We start from the raw sequence: 21,476 nt of genomic DNA, 5'->3' as shown, positions 1-21,476 counted from the left end.
TCTTTGATTTTATACCATTTTATGCTATAATATAAAATAAAAAATATGAATGACTACTACTAATGTGAGCCAACATATATCTTTTTATTACCAACTTTGGAACGATTTTTTTTTAAAAAAAAAAAAAAAAAAAAAGATATATATGAAATTAAGTTGTACCTTTTTTTTTGAAGTCAGTTAATGCAGCAGAAGAAAATTAAAGTTCAGTAAAAAAATGTGCCATGCTTTTGTCAAAAAAAAAAACAGGAGTACAGTCTTTTTTTGGCCAAGAGTAGAAAAAAAATGTGTAGCGTACGATTTTTCTTTTAGAGATTCATTTGATTACACGTTTTCAAAAAAAAAATTATATCTTTTCTTCACATACAAAATAATAGTTAAGAAAATGAGGGAACAAGAACCAATTAATTAAATGGTAATTTCCTTTTTGAGTGAGTCTTTTTTTTTATATGTATGAATTTGTATGAATTTGTATGAGTTTAAGGGGTAAAAAAAGACTAATACTTTAAATACTTTTTTTTTTTCAAAGAAAAAAAAAAGGGTGTAACAAAGAAGTTTTTACATTGCCCAATTTTATACTTTAACTAACTCTTCATATCAAACTCTTCATATCAAACTCTTCATATCAAATTACATCATTAAACACCATATAAGGCATTTTGCTTCTAATTTTGTATTTGGTTTACTTTGTATTTATTATTATATGTAATTTATTATTATGCGTAATTTTTTTTCTTTGATTTTATAACATTTTATGATATGATACAAAATAAAAAATTTGAATGATTAGCACTAATGTGAGCTAACTTGTATCTTTTTACTATATTTTGGAACGGGTTTTTCTCTTAAAAAAAGATATACACATAAAATCAAATTGTACCTTTTTCTTGGAATCAGTTAATGCAGCAGAAGAAAATTAAAGTTCAGCTCTTAAAAAAAAAAAAAAACTTGTGCAGACAACCTTTTGAATTTCATAGGATTGACTTAAACAGATTAGCCTATATAATGTTTGACTGACTAAAATTATATGAATAAATTATTTTACACACAAATAATAACATATGCTGTCCAATTTGACAACAGCATAGAGGAGATAATGATAAAGAATTTATTTATTGATTTGTAAATAATGGTATATATAGAGTATATAAAATAAAAATTATTCTGTTGCGGTATGGTATAGCATACATTATATAAGTATAAACTAGAGTATATGACTTTAATATAAGCTTAATTGATGGTATGATTTAAAGAAGAAGAAAAAAAAAGAAAGAAAACTAAAAAGAAGTACAGTATAGTTTGTGACTTGTTTATTCAATGTAAAAAGAATGATATAAAGACTATTTTGTGTCTATACCAATTGCTTGTATTTATATTAATGAGTCTTGAAACAGTGTTAGTATTCAGCAGATATATACGTATTGTTGATTCAAGCTACTGATTTATATATGTTATTATCTATTGGGCGTTATAATGTCCTGATTAAGGTTTTAAATTGTTTGATTCAAGTATAGGTTCCTGATGTCTATTTTATTTCTATTTTACAGTGACTCACAAAAGTGTGACATTGTTTCATGATTTTAGGTAATTTATACAATTCAAATCCGCAATAATTTATTGAGCAAAGTACAATATAGCATATATGCATTAGATAATGTTAAAAGTTATTTGTATGCAAATAGTTTATTGAAAAAAATGAAATAAACAACATATCTGTTATGTTTAGTACTTGGTAGCTTTTATTGCTGCTTTCTATGTGTTTTAAGCATAGTTCAGCTGTAACTTTATTGTACTAGACATTCCATAAATCATCCATGATGTTTTTTGGTGGTCTATCATTGGCAGCAAGCTTGCACTATACTTCAAATAAAATCAAAGGTTTTTCAATTGGATTTAAATCAGGTGAGTAAATGAGAGCCATTTAAGGACATTTACTTTATTTCTCTTGAACCAATTTGAATTCATTGTCTCGTTGAAGGATTACATCTTTTAATTTACAAAGTTGATAATCCTTTAGCGGTCTTCATGAAGTAAACATTTTAATATTTCACAATATATTTTGCGAATCCCTCCCTGAATCTTGGCAATAAAACCAAGACCATGTTTGCGTGAAAGAACTCCATAACATTAAGCTTCCACCTCCTGCAACCCCCACCTTTGTACTTAAAAGTTGACGTTATGGTCTTTTTAACGGTTCACCCTTTTTAACCCATGTCCATTGCTTTCCATCTGAATCGAAACAATTATTTTTTTTTGTTGCATCGCTAAAGATGACCTTTTTCTAATCCTCAACAGTCCAGTTTCTATGAGCTTTGGCCCATTTTAAACGATTTCGTTGACGCTCATTCGTCAATGGTAATTCAGATTTCTTAATCTTTGAATCAAAGTCGGATGATTTTAAGAATCTACGAAATGGTTTGTGTGGAAATATCATACCCTTGACCATGTAAATTACGGGCAGCGTTCACCACAGTGATGAAATGACTAGTATAAAAAGATCGCGCATTCAATCTTCCAAGTAATGGGCTAATCATCTTTGGTCTATCTTGTTTTACGTTAATCTCAACTTGACTTTATTTGGCAATTTTGCTAATTGTCCTAGTTGACATGCCCATTGCTGTAGAAATATCTCTATAAGACTCCTTAGTATTAAGTTTTGCTAATATATCCATCTTTGTATCGTAAGGAATTTGTCTAGTTCTATTATATATGATGATCTATGTGTTAATGAGAATGATGCACCAATGTTGTTCAGATTAGTAATGAATGTGAGGAAAAAATGATATTAAATAGGAAGTAAATCTTTTTGTTAATTCAATAATGATATTAAATGATTTAAAATTAAAATTAAAAAAAAAAAAATAGATAAAGAAAAAAATATTATACAACGAAATGGCTAAATCGTATAAAATGACATAATTTGTTGTCAAAATGAACATTCATGCATTTGAATGAGGGTCAAGAAGCCATAAAAATAATGTAAGTGTTGTCAATTTTCCATTAAAAAATACTTTTATTAATGTATCTTTATTCATTCAAGTTGTGCACTAAGGAAAGCCAAAAAATCAAAAAAAAAAAAAAACATTGCCACACTTTTGTGAGTCATTGTATAAGTTTAATTGTTATTCCTTTATCAAGGCATATTTTATACCAAAGCAAAAAAAGGGGATAAATTCAACAAGACAGCATCTATTTGAACATGTGTGGTTAATATGTGTATATATAAAATGATTTCATTACTTTTGTTGTCTATTTTTTGTTGTCAAATAAATCATCATTTTCATGTCATGTTTAGTGTTTGTTGTATAGGGTTGATGATAATGTTGTCAAATAATAAAAATACATCTGTTATAATATTATATGCTTATCATATACACATATTTTTTTTTTTTACTATAAAATATCTCTCTTCTTCTATAAATGATACTAGAATATTACATGTATGCATTTTCTTTTCTTTTTTCTATTAAATAAAGAATTTTATTATACAAGTAATAATAAGCAAGCTATATTATATAGTATAATGTGAAGAAAAAAAAACTATAATATACGCTGATGATCTCTTCCCTCCCCCCCTTTTTTTTTATTACTATTATGCATGAAAAAAAAAATTGTAGCCAATAACAATTAATAACGATGATAAATGTTGTGACCTTTTTATTTTATTTTTCTATATAAGGAGACAATCTGTTTTCCCTTTTTTTTTTTCTTTTCTTTTCTTTAGTTCAAACTACATAGTAGTCACTACATAGTAGTTGTAGTAAGTTATTAAGAGACATGGATGGTACGATTCATACATGTTGCCCGTACCACTATGACTGTGGCATAGAAGCTTTTTTTAGTATTGGAGTCCGCTTCAGTGCTAGAGGAAGTTAGTCGACTGTCCGATCACATTTATCCATATCATGTCCTCTTCAATGGCTTCTACAAATTGTCGGATCTTGGTACCAAATATATCCCTAACTAGGATTAGATTAATATTTGCCTTTCGCTATTTGTCATATTATATATGTGTATATGTTCTATATATATGTATATAATGTGGATGTACTATTTTAGTCGTATTAGCAGAGGGCATACATCAATACAAATATTATAAATGAAATAAAAAAAAAAAAAAAAAAAAAAAAAAAAAAAAAAAAAACTTCCCTTTTTATTTACTTGAATATATTATTTAAATAGCCCGCCTATTTGTCTTTAGTTAAAACTGATTTGTACAAATTGTTTTTGTCTATTTCAATTAATCTTCTTTCAATTAACAGGTTCATCTTTTTCAATAGTTATCGTCTTAATAATTAAAAGCTTTTAATTTTCTGGAATATATTCGATAGGATTCGAAATTTAACATCTGAAATCCCCAAGAAAATTAATGTTTAATCCGTCTTCTTATTTTAATAGTTATCTTTCTGTATTGCTTTATATATGTCATGAAAAGCCTTGAGAATATTTTAATTTATTTTATTCTACAATTATGATAAATGTTGTCAAAGTTTATTCTTTAAATAAAAGCAGATCTTAAAAGATACAAAAATCATATTATCCTTGTTAACTATAATACAAGGTTGTATATATAAAAAGAATAAGAAAGTATTTTCTATTAAACTAACTATCTATCTTTTTTTTAATACAACACATAGTGGATCTTTTATTTACTTTTCAACAAAGTATTCTTCTCCTTACTGTCTATAGTCAAGTCATCACAATATAAAAATGATGATCCTTTATATCCACCTTTTTTTTATTTTATTTTTTTTTTTTTATTATCAGATCATTATTATTTTTAAATACTGTAACCACCAATTAAATTGGAGTCTATTATAGCAATGCCAATACAATTAAATAATAGAATAAAAAACCCAAATGAGTACATAATAGTAAAAAATTTTATTGCATTGTCTGGGTCAGTTTAAAAAGGAGAAAAGGAGCTAAAAATCCCTCCTAAGAGATAACAGGTAAACAAGCGAAAGGAGAAAGAAAGAGTGATCTCAAATGTGAGCAGGTAAGAAAAGAAATTATTCTGTCCTATCTATATAAGAAGAGGTGGAGGAGAAGTAGTAGAGTAGAACTGCCTTTATTAAAGGTACGAGTTTTATGGAAACATTTCCGAGATAGGAACGAGATATCTCCCTTCTCAAAGAAAGATCTTGCGACTGTGCTTTTGGATGGGAAATCAAAGTTTAGAATAAGCGGTTATACTGAATTCTGATGGCTTCATTATTTTTTATCTGTTTTGGATAAATTAGTGAATTTGGGCTCTTGGATTTATTTTAGCAACACAATCATTGGATTAGAAACTACGCCTGAGATATGTCCATGTAGTTCTTTTTTTTTTGTCTTTTTTTGTCTTTTTGCTTAATCGTTAATAAATTGTCCAAGAAGAACTTTTTAAAAAAATATCTTACTGTAGAGGCACATTATTGTGATTCTGAACAAGCAAGGCTATTTTTGAACTTCAAATTGATAATAATTCAAGCTAAAAATATGACTTTTTTTTTTTGTTTTGTTTAATGTTGATCTTTGATTGAATTGTACCCTAATAATTGATATTGAATATAAAAAGCACAATACAATTTTTTTTTCTTAAAAATACATATAATTTAATATATAGCGTAATATAATAGAAATATATGCATATACTACGTTAGGATTTTTTTTTCTTTTTTGAAGTTAAAGAAACCTTAATGCATAGTTTGATAAGAACACTTTTTTAGACTATTATGACTTCATATTTTCTTTGTTATAATAGACTCTTACTTGAACCTTAAATTATTAAAAATACTTATTCAGCATTTCATTTTTTTTTGTTTATCCATAAAATAATGATGCACTCATAAATGGTATAAAATGACGTGTTTATATATATTGTATATCATAAAATACATATTGTTGCTTGCTTTTTGTCCAAGGGTAAAAAAAGAGTATCTACTGCTCTGAATTTCGCTGGGTTTGAACTAAAGCAGAATTGAAAATCAAATACTGCTAATGTTCTGTATTTATTTGTCTTTCCGAATGATAATAAAAAAAAAAAAATGATAAAAATATTTAGTTCTTTTACCTTTCACCGTTTGTAAGAAGTAATAGGAATGAATATATTCATATATGGATAAACATAACTAATCTTTCTTTTCCTTTTATTTTTTCTATTGACTATATATGAAGTTCATATTTACACAACCATAGTAAAAAGGCCATTTTAACATTTAGTCAAATGAGAACAAAATCATCATTTTCAGATTGGGAGCTTGCTTCTAACGGTAATTATTGGACTTATACTCGGAAATTAGAGAAATCGGACAACGATGATCGTGATTATCGTCTTATAAAACTTGCAACCAATGATCTCGAAGTTTTGTTAGTTCATGATAAAGATACAGATAAATCAAGTGCAGCCTTAGATGTTCATGTTGGACATATTAGTGATCCAGTAAAGAACACGAATATATTTGTATATTATATTACATTACCTTATCTTTTTTTTTTTTTTTTTACTTTAATAGACTGATTTGCAAGGCTTAGCTCATTTTTGTGAGCATCTTTTATTTATGGGCACAGAAAAATACCCAAAAGAAAACGATTATAATCAGTATCTTTCAGAACATTCTGGTTTTTCAAATGCTTTTACTGGTGTAGAAGATACAAATTATTACTTTGAAGTTGGTCAAGAGTATCTTGAAGGCGCTTTGGATCGTTTTGCTCAATTTTTTATCAGTCCTCTTTTTTCGGACAGTTGTACAGAAAGGGAATTAAAGGCGGTTGATTCAGAGCATAAGAAGAATAGACAGCAAGATGGTTGGCGTATGTTTCAATTGGAAAAATCACTTTGTAATCCAAATCACCCTTATTGTCACTTTGGTACTGGAAATCTTGAAACACTTTACGAAAACCCAAAGAAGAATGGAAAAGATATTCGACAAGAGTTATTAAAGTTTCATGACTCTTATTATTCGGCCAATATCATGAAATTATGTATTCTTGGAAGAGGTTTGTTTATTATTATTTTATTTTATATGCGTATATTATACTTATCAACTATTTATCTATATTTTCGATAGAGTCTCTTGATCAATTGACTGAATGGGCAGTTGAAAAGTTTAAATATGTTCGCAATAAAAATATTGAACCACCTAGTTTTCCTGGTCACCCACTTACAGAAAAGGAACTTATGGTAATAATGGGATTTAAATGCATTCTTTTATATATATACATATAATTAACTTTGTATATAGAAACAAATATTTGTGAAGCCTGTTAAGGATGTACGTTCTTTAGAAATGACTTTCCCTTTCCCAGATCAACGTCCTTTGTATGCTGTTCAGGTATTTGATAAATAGAATAAGACATAATATTTGGTTTTATAATTTAATATTCTTTTTTAGCCTGGTAGATACCTCTCTCATTTAATTGGTCATGAAGGTCGTGGTTCAATCTTGTCATTACTTAAAAAGAATGGATGGGCAAATTATCTTCAAGTAGGCTCAATCCATGGAGGTATTGGATTTGAATTTATGCGTATTAGTGTTGATCTTACAGAAGAAGGATTAGGTAATATATAGTTATATACATATTATCTTGAGGAAAATAGGAACTAATTTTTTTTTTAATAATCAGCTCATTACCAGGATGTCATACTTACTATCTTTATGTATATTAATTTATTGAAGAAGGAAGGTATTCAATCTCGTATTTTTGAAGAAGTTCAGTCACTTGCTTCACTTGCTTTTCGATTTAAAGAAAAATATCCTCCATCACAATATACATCTCGTTTAGCTGGACTGATGCAACATGGTTATCCTTCTTCATATATCTTGAGTGGTCCTAGTTTAATTCGTGAATATAATCCTGAATTAATCAAAGAGAATCTTGATTGGATTAGACCTGATAATTTTCGTATTATGTTAGCTAGCCAAACTCCTCCAAAGGGTATTGAGTATACTCAACGTGAAAAATGGTATGGTACTGAATATACTGTCGCTGATTTTAATGAATCATTAATTGAGGTAATTATATAGCTTAAAAAATATGTACATGTATACATATATATATATATATTCTGATATACAACATATATTTAGGCTTTAAAGAATCTTGGTACAAATGATGCTTTAGCTTTACCTACACCAAATGCTTTTATTCCTTCTAACTTTGAAACATTCAAAAAGGAAGTCCCAAGTCCGGCTACTAGACCTGATTTAATTGAAAATTCACCTTTACTTCGACTATGGCATAAGAAGGATGATACCTTCTGGGTTCCTCGAGCCAATGTTTGGATCTTATTTAGGTCACCTTTAGCTTACGCTACACCTACTAACTGTGTTAAAACACGTCTTTATACCGATTTATTGAAGGATTCCTTAAATGAATATGCCTATGATGCAGAAGTAGCAGGCCTCTCTTACAACATTGAGAACCAATTGGAAGGTATGTTGTTGGCCATGAGCGGATACAACGATAAACTTCCTGTTTTACTCGAAAAAGTGATTCAAAGGATGCGTCATCTTACAGTGGATCCTGAAAGATTTAAATTACTTAAAGACCAACTTCGACGTTCCTACAAAAATTTTGCACTAGAACCACCTTACCAACACGCTCTCTATTACCTCTCTTATCTCACACAAGATAAGATGTGGACGAACGCTGAGAAATTGGCTGAACTAGATCATATTACAGCTGATGACATTCAACAATTTTACCCTACACTTTTGTCACAATTACAGATTGAATCACTTGTTCATGGTAATTTTTTCAAAGAAGACGCTTCAAAGATGCTTAACGGAGTGATCGACACTCTTCAGCCAAAGTCTTTATTACCTGGTCAATTAATCAATCATCATAGCCTTATATTACCTAAAGGATCTAAATGGGTCTACAAACGTGATGTAGAAGATCCTAACAATGTTAATTCAGGTATTGAGTACCTTATTCAAGTCGGCAACGTGACTCAGATCGAGCTTCGAGCCAAATTAAGCCTATTAGCTCAAATCGCACAGGAGCCCTGTTTCGATCAACTTCGTACAAAAGAACAGTTGGGCTATCTTGTCTTTAGTGGTGTTCGTAAACAAACAGGATCTATGGGCCTAAGATTTATCCTCCAAAGTGAACGTGATACGATCTACCTTGAGAACCGAATTGAAGAGTTCTTATTGAAACTTAGAACATTGATTGAAAATATGACATCTGAAGAATACGAGGCTCAGATACAATCATTGATTGCCAAGAAACTTGAAAAGAATAAGAATTTAGGACAAGAAGGTGGTAAATACTGGACACATATTCATTCAGGCTATTATGAATTTGATCAAATAGAGAAGGATATTAAAGAGTTAAGATCAATTAAAAAGGAGGCATTGTTGGAATTTATGACAGATTATGTTGACCCACAATCGCCTTCAGTTCGTAAATTGTCAGTTCATATTCAATCTCAAAAGGCACCCCCATCCAAGCCCAAGTTTAAGGTCAATATTGAATCATTACATACTTGTTTAGTGTCACAGGGTGTTACTCGACTTAGTATTGATGATATTCGAGCTGCTGTTGAGCAAGGTGATGCAGGTGAAGCAAGCATTGAGGCCAACTTGCGTACTTTACTTGCTGATGAAAGTAAAGCGGATGAAGTTGAGATTGAGTCACTCATAGCTAAATTGGTTGTGGCTATGCGTGAAACAGATATGGCAGATGGTTCCTTTGTAGCCGTTGATAATCAAAGAGTGGCACGTAGATTATCAATGGTCAATGGTGAAGTTCCAAAGGTTTCCCCCTCCACAAGTACAGTCACAAGAGATCATAGTCAGCTTCCTCCAAATAACACTATCATTACTAACGTGATTGAATTCAAGAGCAACATGGAATTAAGTCCTGCTGCTGTTCCTTTAATTCATTTTTAAAATATAATCAGAGTTTTTTAAAGGAAAAAAAAAACAACGATTTTAATTATATTTTATAATTTTTTTATTTTTTTTTTTTTATTTTTTTTTTTTATTTTTTTTATCGAAACAAAATGTGATTAGCATATACATGTATATAAATATATACTATGATTAAAGATATTCAGCGACGAGAACTATAAACAAGTGGAACATATTCTGGTTGATAAGCAGAATTTCTAACTATATCACTGAGAATTTCGCCTTCTTCTAGCACTGCAGTGGCTACACCCTCTTGAAATGCAACGTCGCAAACTTTTGTACCTACATTTAAAGCAACCTCTCTCAGTTGGCTTACACCTGGGAAGAGGATGCCATCTTTTAACTGTTCTAATGTAGCCATATTAGCGATTGTACGTGCAGTTTCTAAAAACATAGTATTTGTCACTCGATTTGCTCTTGACACTGTAATACCTAATCCGATACCCTTATAAATGTATATATATATATTTTGTATATATATAATTAAAAAAAAAAAATCATAAATATATTTATATACATGACATACACATATATGTATATGTATACGTTACAGGGAAGCTATATGAATTATTGCATTGGTTTGTTCTACAAATTTTACCATTGGGTAATTGAACATCCTTAAAGGGACTTCCAGAAGCAAAGATAGCTCTACCATCAGTCCACTTGAACGCTTCTTCTGCTGTACATTCAGCATGAGTATCGGGATTACTTAAAGGGAAAATGACGGGCCTTTCATGATGTATCGCCATCTCACGAATGGCATTTTCGGTAAAGACACCTTGAGTGCCAGTCAAACCCAATAAAACGGTGGGCTTTACCTGTCTGATGACATCCTCTAAACACATTTGATCTTTCAGATGATGTTTAACATAACAATATTGTAAGTCATCTAATTTTGTTTGCCTTGTCGTTGGCAACTTGACACTACTATTATTATTAGGGGGTAAAGTAGGGTTACCTAAAAGACCATATTGATCTAGGACGAAAATCTTTGAATAGGCTTCCTCTCGACTCTTTACATGCTCTTGAGCGACCATACAGTCAATGATACCTTCACATACTCCTATTCCTGCCGATCCTGCTCCGACACACACAATACGTTCATGAATTAAATCTTCTTGTGCAAGTCCTCTCGCCTTCAATGAAGCTAAAATACCAGCTAATGCAATTGAAGACGTGGACTGAATATCGTCATTAAAGCATGTTACACGATCTCTATCTATATTCATAGCCGTTATTAAATAATTAAAGCACTATTATTATTTTCATGTTACATTTAGCTAATATATTATATGCATGAGGATATTTGAAATCTTCAAATTGAATTAATGTATCTATATTTGTAAAAAAAAAAAAAAAAAAAAAAAAAAAAAAAAAAAAAGACATCAGTTGAGAGAAACAAAAGTTAAAAACGTTCTCTTTACTTACTTGGCCATCTACTCAAAATAGCAGTAATCCACTCATCTACAAAAGAATAGTACTCATCCCCTTCTAACCTTGGATGTCCCATTCCAAGATAAAGAGGATCATTTAAAAGAGTTTGATTATTTGTACCAACATCTAAAACAACAGGCAATACAGCTCTAGGTCGAATACCACCAGCAGCAACGTACTATAGATAGATGTATTTGTATGTATATAAATATATATATTATAAGAATGGATCTGCAAAAAAAAACTATTTTTTTTTCTTTCTTTCTTTCTCCTTACTAAACTTAATTTTCCAATAGGAATTTGCATACCATTGGCTCCTAAATCACCTAAGCCAAGTACTCTTGAACCATCTGTAACAACAATTACATCTACTTCATCATGTGGCCAGTTATAGACCATAGCAGACATTTGACCACGATCTTGACTTGAAAAGTACATACCTCTTGAACGACGGTAAATTGAATGTGACATTTGACTCGCTAAGCCGACTTTTTTTTTTGACATAATAATAATAATAATAATAATAATAATAATAGGTTTTCAGAATGAAATTTTATATATCAAAAATACAAGATACAAAGATTACCTGTGGGAGTATAAATGATACCAGCTAATTCTTCCAAATTCTCCATAAGAAGTTTATAATAAAGTGTCTCATTACGGTCATGTAAAGCAGCTAAAAAGACAAATTTTGAAAGAGGAGTCTCACATGAATCAAGGTTACGTTTGACGCGCAAGAGTTGTCTATCCATCTCTTGACAACGAGGTGGAACAAGACCACGAATCGAAAGACGTTCTCTTTCAGCAATACTAAAGGCTGTACCTTTGGATAATAAAGGATCGTGTAGTAGGTTAACACCTCGAGAGTGCATCACATGAACTGTTTTATCCCCTCGAGGATCAGTATGTTGATGCTCATTGCAATGATAATATCTTGAAGTCTTTCGTATTCTTGAATGAAGAGAACGATAGGTTTTTAGTAAATGTTTATTGAGAGATAACATTTTTAATTAACAAGGGAAAAAAAAAAGAAGAAGAAGAAGAAAGGAGTAATAATAATATAGTACAATCTTATATAAATAGTTTTGTCAATCATTGTTTATTTATTTTATGCATAAAATAAATTAAGGCCATTCGCAAAAAAAAAAAAAAAAAAAAAAAAAAAAAAAAAGGAGTCATTTTTTTTTCCTTTAAATACATATTATATTTATCCTTTTTGCTTTTCATTTTTTGATAGTAATAATGTTTTCTTATTAGCTCCACGTGGTGCAGTTAAATCACGCCAAACGAAACATGAATTACCTACTAATTGTTTCTTTGGTTTACGACCTCGTTTCTTTTTGGGTATACTTAAGGCCATATCCATATTCGTTGTCATGAAGGTATTTAGATTATTAGTCATTACTGTGGTATTTTCCGGTTTTCTGTAAGAAGGGGTATTATTATTATTGTTGTGTTCTCTTTGAATTGGGTTTGGTTGTTGATGTTTAACATCCCAAACTGTTGGCTTCACAAAGGTCCAATTGCTATCACCTTGAACTTCGGGTCGAGTCGCATTCGGTGGTCTTCCTCGCTTTCTTTTAGGTCCAAAAATAGGATGATAATTATCTTCACTTTGTGTTGTTGTTATTACTAAACTATTATTTTTATTCACTTCTTCTTCATCATCGTCGTCTGTTATAGTTGGTGGTAAATCGAGAGTAGGTGGCTCTGAGAGAGAACGAAATGTAAAATGTGTGTAAGGTGAAGTAATAGGTGAAGATGTATTTGAAGCATTAGATATTGAACGACAGCGTCTTAATGAACTTGTATCAGGTGGTGGTAATAAGAAGGGACTATCCTGTAAAGGCGATATTAATGGGGAACCACTTATTGAAGAAGTAGCTGATGAAGGAGAAGAAAAGGACATTAAAGGACTTTGATAAGGTGAAGTAGAAATAGATAATGAATTAAAGGTAGGTTCGATAGTATCTAATTTATTATTAGAACTGTTACTAGTCTCTTTTCTATTGATAATAGGGTCATCGTCTGTTAAACGAATACTCGGAAGTGATTGTTGTTGTTGTTGATCATCGTCTAAAGGAAGTAAAGATTTGACAGGAGGCAACTTGCATGCATTATTCATAGTAGGTGAAGGTGGTTGAAGAAAAACTTCAATTGTATTATGAACCATTTTATTATTATTTCTAGTTATATATAAGAAAAAGAAAAAAAAAAAAATAGGGAAATAGGAAAAAAGAAAAAAAAAAATAGTAAATCAAAAATTCTAAATTAGGTATTTATTTAAAAAATAGAAACCAGGGAAATTTATATATTTATTTTAAAGACAGTCTTAATTTTTCCATTTTTTTTTTTTTTCTTTTAAAAAAAGAAAAATTATATGTCCAAATTGAGTGCGGGTGTTTTATTTACCAAAATTTGTCCAAACCAGCTCAATAATGTATAAGGTATATAAAGAACCCTTTTTTTTTTTTTTTGAACCCAAGGCGAAAGTATGAAAGAAAGAAAAAAAAAAGAAAAGGAGGAAAGTGAAGAGAATGGATATGTTATTATATCTAATGTGTTTGTAGTAATATTTTTATTTCATTCAGTTTTTTTTTTTTTTTCTAATAAACTTGTGTATCAGATTTTATTTTTTTCTACACTTCAGTATTCTTATTTTATTTATTTTTCTTTCGTACAATTTGTTTTAGCCTTGCATATTAATTGCACATTAGCAAGCTTTCTATTTGTTTTTTATTTTAAAATTGTTAAATCAAATTGAATAATGAATAAATGTATCCTATAAAGTCATTTATTGCTTTAATTCTCTACAAATAAAATTCCTAAATTTGACCTTGAAGAAATCAAAAACATAACCAACCGATTTTTATAAGCCCATATCATGTTTAGAAACTAGATATGAATCATAAAGTCGATAAGTCCAATTATCAAAGATCGCTTAAAATAGCTTATGATTATTAGAAGGAACTCTTATTACTCATAGAACTTAACTCAGGTTCAAAAAAAAAAAATTGCTCGATATCATCATACAACATAAAATAACAACAAAACAAGTAGAGTTAGATGTTGGTAGTGTTGTGAGAACAGCTTAGTATTATACAAAATTTTATAAAGAGGATAAAGAAGAAAAGTAACTTCTCGATGTTTAAAATTCTACATCTTGATGAGAAGCAATAAGTGACTCAAAGAATATCATACTGACCTTCTTATTAAACGTTTATATAACAAAATCCTGAAGTGGTCCTCTGAGACATTAAATTTGTTTTTTCTTTCGAAAAAGAAAATAAGGTACATAGAATAAAATCATAAATTACTAGTCATTATAATTATCATCTTCCATAAATGTGAGCCATTTTCCGTTTGTATATTTAAAATTTGGAATAGATTTGATTTTCGCTTTATTATTTTGAATACTTGTTTTTTCCTTTAAATAAATAAGGGCTTCTTTTCTTTTTTTTCTTTTTTTTTTTTCTTTTTTAGTCAAGTCGGTACATCTTCAAAATAAAGCTAGGTACAGTGTATATTATATAATCCTATTGTACATTTGCCACGAAAATATTTTTGGATACATTTTCATCTATTAGTATTGTAAAGAACGAGTAAAAAAAATGAAAATAAAAATAAAAAAGCCTTTATAATTTGTATATCTGAATATACCTTTCCTCAGAGCCATAGCTTTCTTAAATTAATACGTGCACAAAGCTCAAAAGTAGGTCAAACATGAATTGCATATCTTTTGTGTAATTTTCAACTCTTAACACAAATAAGCATGAAATAAATCGAAGAGTATAGAAAGACTTGTTGTAAGGCGTGGCTATGGTTGCATTTATCACTTTCATCATACTTATTTGAATAATTTTGGGCACACTTTCAAAAGCAAATTGAAGAGATAAAAGCTCTTAGAAGGTGATATGTTATCAAGGCGAATTGCTAAAGAAGCTTGTGATAGTGTTCTTCTAGGTTATTTACAAAATCTTTGCCAATGTTCAGCTTCAAAAAATGTGAAATTAATAAGATGTAGATTTTTATTTATGTTAAAAGGAAAGCACTCTTCATTATACAATCAAATAATTGATTGTTAGACCTATTTTAATTCTGTATAATAGTTCTGACATATTTCTTTTATAATTCTTTTACTTTGTACAAAAGATATTGTATCCATGTCATGCTTCACGTCTGATGTTAAAATATTACTACTACTTAATATTAATAGGATGATGTATATGATGAATATTTAATATTAATATCTATACATCTTTTCCCAAAATGGTATCGCACTTTTCAGGGGGAAAAAAAATGTCGTATAAGATACAACACTGTTTTTTCTTAATCTACTTTTGCAATGAGTTACTCTTTTTATTTTGAGGATGGGCAGGGAAGAGTCGTGGATGAGAATGGAAATGATCCTATGGATATTGCTGAAGATGAAAGCTGTTAGGAGGGGCCAAAACTCAACCAAGAGGCAGGGTAACTAACTATTATCTGAACTTCATTGAAGATATCCTCGACGAGATGGACAAGTGTCCTGAGATGAAAGGACATTATCTGGCTCCTATTCACATATCTAAGCTAATTGCAACTGCAATTGAATCTCGCGGCTACAAATGTATATAAAAAAAATTAAAAAAAAATTGAAATTTCGACGTTCATTTTTGTTAACCCATACTATGTTCACTATTACGAAGAATAATAATTAATTGAAGCTAAACTGTCTCGAGATGAAAAGAACGACAGCCAACGCGTAAAAAATTAAGAAAAAAATGAAGCCCAACGGGGGGGTCGAACCCCCAACCTTGAGATTAAGAGTCTCACGCTCTACCGATTGAGCTAGCTAGGCTCTTGTTGTATTGTTACACAATAGCCCATATATAGAATTCAATAATCACGTGATCTGGCCAATAATATCTCTTTATTTGTCTGTCTTTAAACTTCCTTCTATATTTTATATAATTTTTTTTTATCAGAAAAATTTAGCTTGTATCTCGAGTTATAATTTTGATATTAGGATTGCCCTTGTAAATTATTTTGTTGAATATTGTTGGCTAAGGACATTAGCTTATTAAAGAAAGGAGGTGAAGAATAACGTAAGGCTTATTTTACAACAAGATAATCTTCTTTGTTGTTTTATAAGTTTCATGTATAACATTGAGAGCAACAGGGATGAAATCAAGATTTAGCTTAAAAAAAAAGGCACCACAAGTATATTAGTTTTGTCCAGTGGTGTAAAAAGATAAATTTTGTACACAAAGGAACATCGCAAATGATTTCTGTTGTAGTCTACAGGTAAAATAAAATAAGAAATATATGAAATAGAATAAAAAGATATGAAGGAAGTACATTGAGACTTGATAATAAATTTTATTAAGGTAAAGACAAGTTAAGATTTAATTATAAGAATTAATACAAAATAAAGGTAAATAATACTAAAGTATTTATATCTTTTGTAAATAAGGATGATAAATAATAATAAGAATAAAAATATTACAAATTGTATTTGATAATATAATTATAGAAAAAAAAAAGGTCGATTTAATTATTATGATATCAAAAATTATTATAAATATATCCATGTCTTTTGTATATTTAATTTTATAACAAATACATGAACTTAGAGTGAAATCAATTATTACGCATACTTGCGTTATTCTTAGTGTTATAAAATAAGCATAAACAATAATAGAAAAGATGGATTACATAATACAGGATAAACAATAAGCCTGATTATATAATAAAAGATATCATATCTTACTGTATATAATATCTTGTAAATAATATAATATAAACCCTATTGACAGTTAATCAACTAAATATGTTAAATAAATAAAATATTGTATTATTTCTAAATATTTATTTTTATAACCTTGATAAAGGATTCAGGTCATTTTTGATCCAATACAATAAAATATAAAAAATATCAGGAACATATACTCAGATCAAACAATAAATTTTATAATTAAAACTTAATCAGGTCATTATAACGCCCAATATATAATATATATAAATCAGTAGCTTGAATCAACAAGACGTATATATCTGAATACTAACACTGTTTCATGACTCATGTTCTTTGATAGCTATTTTTAATTTCTTTGATTCAGGATTCATTAGTAAAAATACAAGCAATTGGTGTAGACACGAAATAGTCTTTATATCATTCTTTTTACATTCAATAAACAAGCCTCAAACTATACTTCTTTTTTGCTCTCTTTCTTCTTCCTTTTCTTCTTTAAATCATACGATCACACTTAGTTTACCTTAGTTTAACTTATAAAGTTGTTCTTATACATTTATATTCAGCAGAACAATAATAGAAGATATCTTTTTGGATGTACGAGGTTATTAATTATGTTTTTTATACAAGGGTAAATACACTTAACACGTGTATAGACAGAATTATCATAGAAGTGCACTTTATGTTCTATTATGAATTAAGTTACAAATCTTACAACCATAATAAGTAATGCTATCTACCAGATTTTAACCCAATTAAAAAGCCTAGTTTCATTTAAAATACAAGCGTGCTGCTGTATTATGATATTTAGCAATATAAAGGAATTGTAGCAGGGAGCAATTGATATTTAGTATAATAAAGCAACAGTAGAATTATATATCAGGTAAGTATATAGAAAATGCAGCTAAATGTAACAAATACATTGAACAAAAGGTGACTAAACTAGGTATCAATATTCAGATTTGCACAAAATTTTTATACTTAATTTAACTGATTTAATCTAGGTATCAGTAAACAGAGCAAGTCTGTTCAATTCCATCCATATTTAAAATAATATTGTATTTTACTTTAAAAACATAAATAAATAAGACTAATTTTCAAAATTATTGGTTTATTTATTGAATATACATGAATATTAAGGCATTATAAACCTATTAACTTTAATGTTTTCTTGTATTATTCATAATAAAAGCTGGGTCATTAAAATATATGGTAAAAAAAAAAAAAAAAAAAATCTACGGCTGCGTAATTACATGTATTTATTGTTTCATTGAAACAGTTAATTTTATTTATACAATATATCTTACAATGTATTTTTAAAGTTAGTGATGCTATATATATTATGATAATTATTTCAACCCTTTCTACTTTAATTAAAGTAACATGTATATCCTATTCCGAATTATTCTAAGTCTTTTTAATTGCTGGAATGTACATATAGAATTAAATTTGGCCCTGCCAGGCACATAATCTACCGTCCTCACCACCTGTTAGAATACTTTGGGTTGGATGATTCCAATATAATGAACGCACAACATCCGTGTGTCCACCACTCATTTTTAACTGCTGACAGTGCTGAAGCTGTCCAATGTTAACATGAAAAAAATCAACTGTACCACTAAATCCAGAAAGTAATTAGTTTTCTTTTTCTTCTTCTTTTTAGAATCAGCCATTATTGATATACTAACGTGTTGTTTCCTGTAATTAAGTAAAAACGTTGATTAATTGGATCATAATTACAGTCAATAGCATAATCGACTTCTGTAACATTTATGCCTCTAACATCTCCAAAATCACAGATAACATCACCCTCTGATGTATGAAGTGAAAAAGTTTCAATATGAGTTAAACAATATAAATATTCTGCATTAGGTCCAAAATATCCCGCTTTATTTACTGAAGATCCTGAATTGATAGCTGAAATCATGGCTTCTTCTTCATCGAAATCCGTGACATCATAGTTGTTAAGTATACCATCAGTTGAACATGATATAAATTGTGCAGGTGATAAAGGGTGACATTGGATCTATAAAATTTTAAGAATAAATGAAAAAAAAAGCTTATTTTACAAATACTTACTTCTGTAATATCATCACCATGTGATTCGTTAAACACATGAAGCACAGAAGTGTTTCGTGCATCATAAAAAACAAGATCGGCCGATTGACTATTTGTTGAAAATTCTGTGCCAACAATAGCCATCGAGTCATTGCAATTAATATCAAAAGCTGTCAAGGGCTTATTATCTACATATACAAAGTCATTAGTTTAGTGATTTCAGATTAACTAAACAACAGCATACATTTAAATGTTTGTACTGCATTATTTGTTCTTAAATCCCAACGTTTTAAAGTAGAATCCTCACTGACAGTAAATAGATATTGATCGCTTTTCAATTTCATTTTGGAAATTCGTTCATTATGTGCAGGAATAGTATGTGATAACTGCAATGTACTAAGATCGTAAAGTCGAACAAAATTATCAGAAGCAGAAGTAATTGCGTATTGAGAGTTAGCTGTTACATCAAAAACATAATCATCATTGTATCCGAGATCGATCCCTTTTATTAATTGAAAAGGTGGAAGAATTGTTGTGCAAACTTGGACATCAATTGGAGCTGCCATGATTTAATACCATAAAGTTGGGAAAAAAAAAAAAGAAAAAATTTGAAAGCTGAATATAAATGCCCTTTATTTTATTTTTTTTGTCATATTATGAAGGATGAAATAATATCTAATATTATAACGAGAAGATTGTAAAATATCTCTTTTACTCATTTGCTAGTTTTATTATTAACATTGATAATAGATAGACTATTCATACGAGTAATATAATTCTTTTAAGAGCTTCTCTTCACCTTTAAGTCTAATTAATTGTTCAACTATTTCAAGCTTCTTATACTCTTCTTCACTTAATTCTAATGATATCTTATCATTAATATAGGATGATTGATGTGTATCATACTAATAAAGGAAAGGATTAATAATAAAATAAATGTGAATTACTACTATATACATTAGCTGCATCTAAAAGCATTTGAATTCCATCATGGAATTGAAAAGATGTCACATTATCTAACCATTCTCTTGCTTGCTCTACTTTTGTATCATATTGATCTTTGCTACTCTTAATTGCTATATGTTTTCGACATCTATTACATTTTGAAATGTTATAATGATAATCTCGATCCTAAAGATTATTGTACAATACAAACTTTCTAGCGTAATTCAAAAAATCATTTTCTATTGAGGAGGTTGGTAGAGAATATATAACACTACCATATTTTACAATATCATTTGCTTCATGAAATGACATATTATCCTCTTGCTGCACAATTTTCACTATATTACCATTAAGGGTCTTCTTTTTATGTTTTCTTGTCTATTAAAAAGTTAATATTTATAAATACTATTATTAATTTCAAAATTACATGAGATCGTTCTTGGTGGCGTGGACATTTCCAATCTTCAGGTATATTTGACATTGGCTGAATAAGACAATCGAGATGCCAAAATAAAGTACAGTAATTACAGCTAATTAGAGGGCTGTACACTGTTCCTGCTTTCCTACAACGATAACATACACTTCTCTTGTTGTTTTCCAATATAGACATATTATTAAAAAAAAAATCAAATACAAAAAATAAAGAAGACCATTTTATTGTCACTAAGCTACTTCAATTTTTTTTTTTTAAGCACCTTTATATTTGTATTTAGAGCCTTCTAATTCGTCAAGGCCTTCATACACTTGATTTATCATATAGAAGGATATATAATACATAATACTCAACATGAATGGTATTGACCAAAATATAAATTCAATTAAAGTGGTATCAAGGGACATAATAGGTGCTATAGATCCAGTTAAAACAGTTACTATGACTGTATATTTTAAGGGTATTTTTTCCTTAATTTTACTGATCTGCTGTGAACAGAGTTGAATTCTTGACGATAAAACCAATGTAAAGATAGACATAAAAATAGATAAAACACTCGTAATAATTGCAAGTTTAGGTGAGTTTATAACTAATTCTGTTGGCTGATATAATCGTGATATTGGTATAATTATTGGTAAACCTTTTTGAAATAATAAAATAAAAAACCTATTATAAACCATGTTATTATATTTGAAAAGATGGCACATTAGGTGTGATTTACAATATGGATAACATGCAACCAATAAATATTAATCCAACCTAATTACAGTTATAAGTATACAAGTACATTATTAATATAATTTATGATGTATACCTGAATTTTTAAATTTGCTGAATCGTTTTGTTCTCGAAGCTCCTGAATTAGTTTTTCTTGTTCTAATTCTTCTGTTAAATGGAGCTCTTTATTTTTTTTTTTTTATTGATATTTCCTCATACCTTCTTCATCCAAGAATTCTGCTTCCTCTTCTCTATT

General features: G+C 29.1%; 7 protein-coding genes and 1 non-coding gene across 8 annotated transcripts; 2 read left to right on the top strand and 6 right to left on the bottom strand.

Annotated features, from left to right (window-relative positions):
- Positions 1-3,065: 3,065 nt before the first annotated feature.
- On the top strand, positions 3,066-3,450 carry BX663DRAFT_527262 (uncharacterized protein; the record flags this gene model as incomplete). Its single annotated transcript, XM_051530018.1, has 1 exon — positions 3,066-3,450. A coding segment is annotated over exon 1 (187 nt), but the record flags the coding sequence as incomplete, so codon positions are not given.
- Positions 3,451-6,014: 2,564 nt separating this feature from the next.
- BX663DRAFT_527260 (Metalloenzyme, LuxS/M16 peptidase-like protein) lies at positions 6,015-9,929 on the top strand. The gene is made up of 8 exons (XM_051530017.1): positions 6,015-6,071; positions 6,157-6,421; positions 6,495-6,978; positions 7,050-7,162; positions 7,224-7,313; positions 7,374-7,539; positions 7,606-7,994; positions 8,070-9,929. Exons 2-8 carry the CDS (start codon positions 6,206-6,208, stop codon positions 9,876-9,878), a joined length of 3,267 nt encoding a protein of 1,088 aa, XP_051377686.1. The 5' UTR covers positions 6,015-6,071; positions 6,157-6,205; the 3' UTR covers positions 9,879-9,929.
- Positions 9,914-12,380, bottom strand: BX663DRAFT_527257 (uncharacterized protein). The gene is made up of 7 exons (XM_051530016.1): positions 11,920-12,380; positions 11,610-11,821; positions 11,328-11,511; positions 11,174-11,233; positions 10,451-11,118; positions 9,952-10,344; positions 9,914-9,930 (listed from the first exon to the last, which is right to left on the bottom strand). Exons 1-6 carry the CDS (start codon positions 12,335-12,337, stop codon positions 10,042-10,044), a joined length of 1,845 nt encoding a protein of 614 aa, XP_051377685.1. The 5' UTR covers positions 12,338-12,380; the 3' UTR covers positions 9,914-9,930; positions 9,952-10,041.
- A 124-nt stretch (positions 12,381-12,504) lies between these two features.
- On the bottom strand, positions 12,505-13,597 carry BX663DRAFT_527252 (uncharacterized protein). Its single transcript, XM_051530015.1, has one exon. The coding sequence runs from the start codon at positions 13,504-13,506 to the stop codon at positions 12,541-12,543; it is 966 nt and encodes a 321-aa protein (XP_051377684.1). The 5' UTR covers positions 13,507-13,597; the 3' UTR covers positions 12,505-12,540.
- A 2,503-nt stretch (positions 13,598-16,100) lies between these two features.
- On the bottom strand, positions 16,101-16,173 carry BX663DRAFT_t145. The gene has a single exon. It is a non-coding gene; the product is annotated as a tRNA-Lys (tRNA).
- A 2,158-nt stretch (positions 16,174-18,331) lies between these two features.
- On the bottom strand, positions 18,332-19,718 carry BX663DRAFT_527251 (WD40-repeat-containing domain protein). Its single transcript, XM_051530014.1, has 4 exons — positions 19,370-19,718; positions 19,147-19,313; positions 18,756-19,093; positions 18,332-18,685 (listed from the first exon to the last, which is right to left on the bottom strand). Exons 1-4 carry the CDS (start codon positions 19,689-19,691, stop codon positions 18,511-18,513), a joined length of 1,002 nt encoding a protein of 333 aa, XP_051377683.1. The 5' UTR covers positions 19,692-19,718; the 3' UTR covers positions 18,332-18,510.
- Positions 19,719-19,823: 105 nt separating this feature from the next.
- On the bottom strand, positions 19,824-20,721 carry BX663DRAFT_527245 (uncharacterized protein). Its single transcript, XM_051530013.1, has 3 exons — positions 20,498-20,721; positions 20,083-20,448; positions 19,824-20,030 (listed from the first exon to the last, which is right to left on the bottom strand). Exons 1-2 carry the CDS (start codon positions 20,678-20,680, stop codon positions 20,257-20,259), a joined length of 375 nt encoding a protein of 124 aa, XP_051377682.1. The 5' UTR covers positions 20,681-20,721; the 3' UTR covers positions 19,824-20,030; positions 20,083-20,256.
- BX663DRAFT_527242 (uncharacterized protein) lies at positions 20,722-21,476 on the bottom strand. The gene is made up of 2 exons (XM_051530012.1): positions 21,318-21,476; positions 20,722-21,262 (listed from the first exon to the last, which is right to left on the bottom strand). Exon 2 carries the CDS (start codon positions 21,208-21,210, stop codon positions 20,758-20,760), a length of 453 nt encoding a protein of 150 aa, XP_051377681.1. The 5' UTR covers positions 21,211-21,262; positions 21,318-21,476; the 3' UTR covers positions 20,722-20,757.

The sequence above is a fragment of the Cokeromyces recurvatus genome (genome assembly GCF_025118155.1).
Source record: "Cokeromyces recurvatus strain NRRL 2243 chromosome Unknown BX663scaffold_51, whole genome shotgun sequence".
In the NCBI taxonomy this organism is placed as follows: domain Eukaryota; kingdom Fungi; phylum Mucoromycota; class Mucoromycetes; order Mucorales; family Mucoraceae; genus Cokeromyces; species Cokeromyces recurvatus.
Note: the sequence above shows the minus strand (reverse complement) of the source record. Positions and strands in the feature narration are given on the sequence as shown.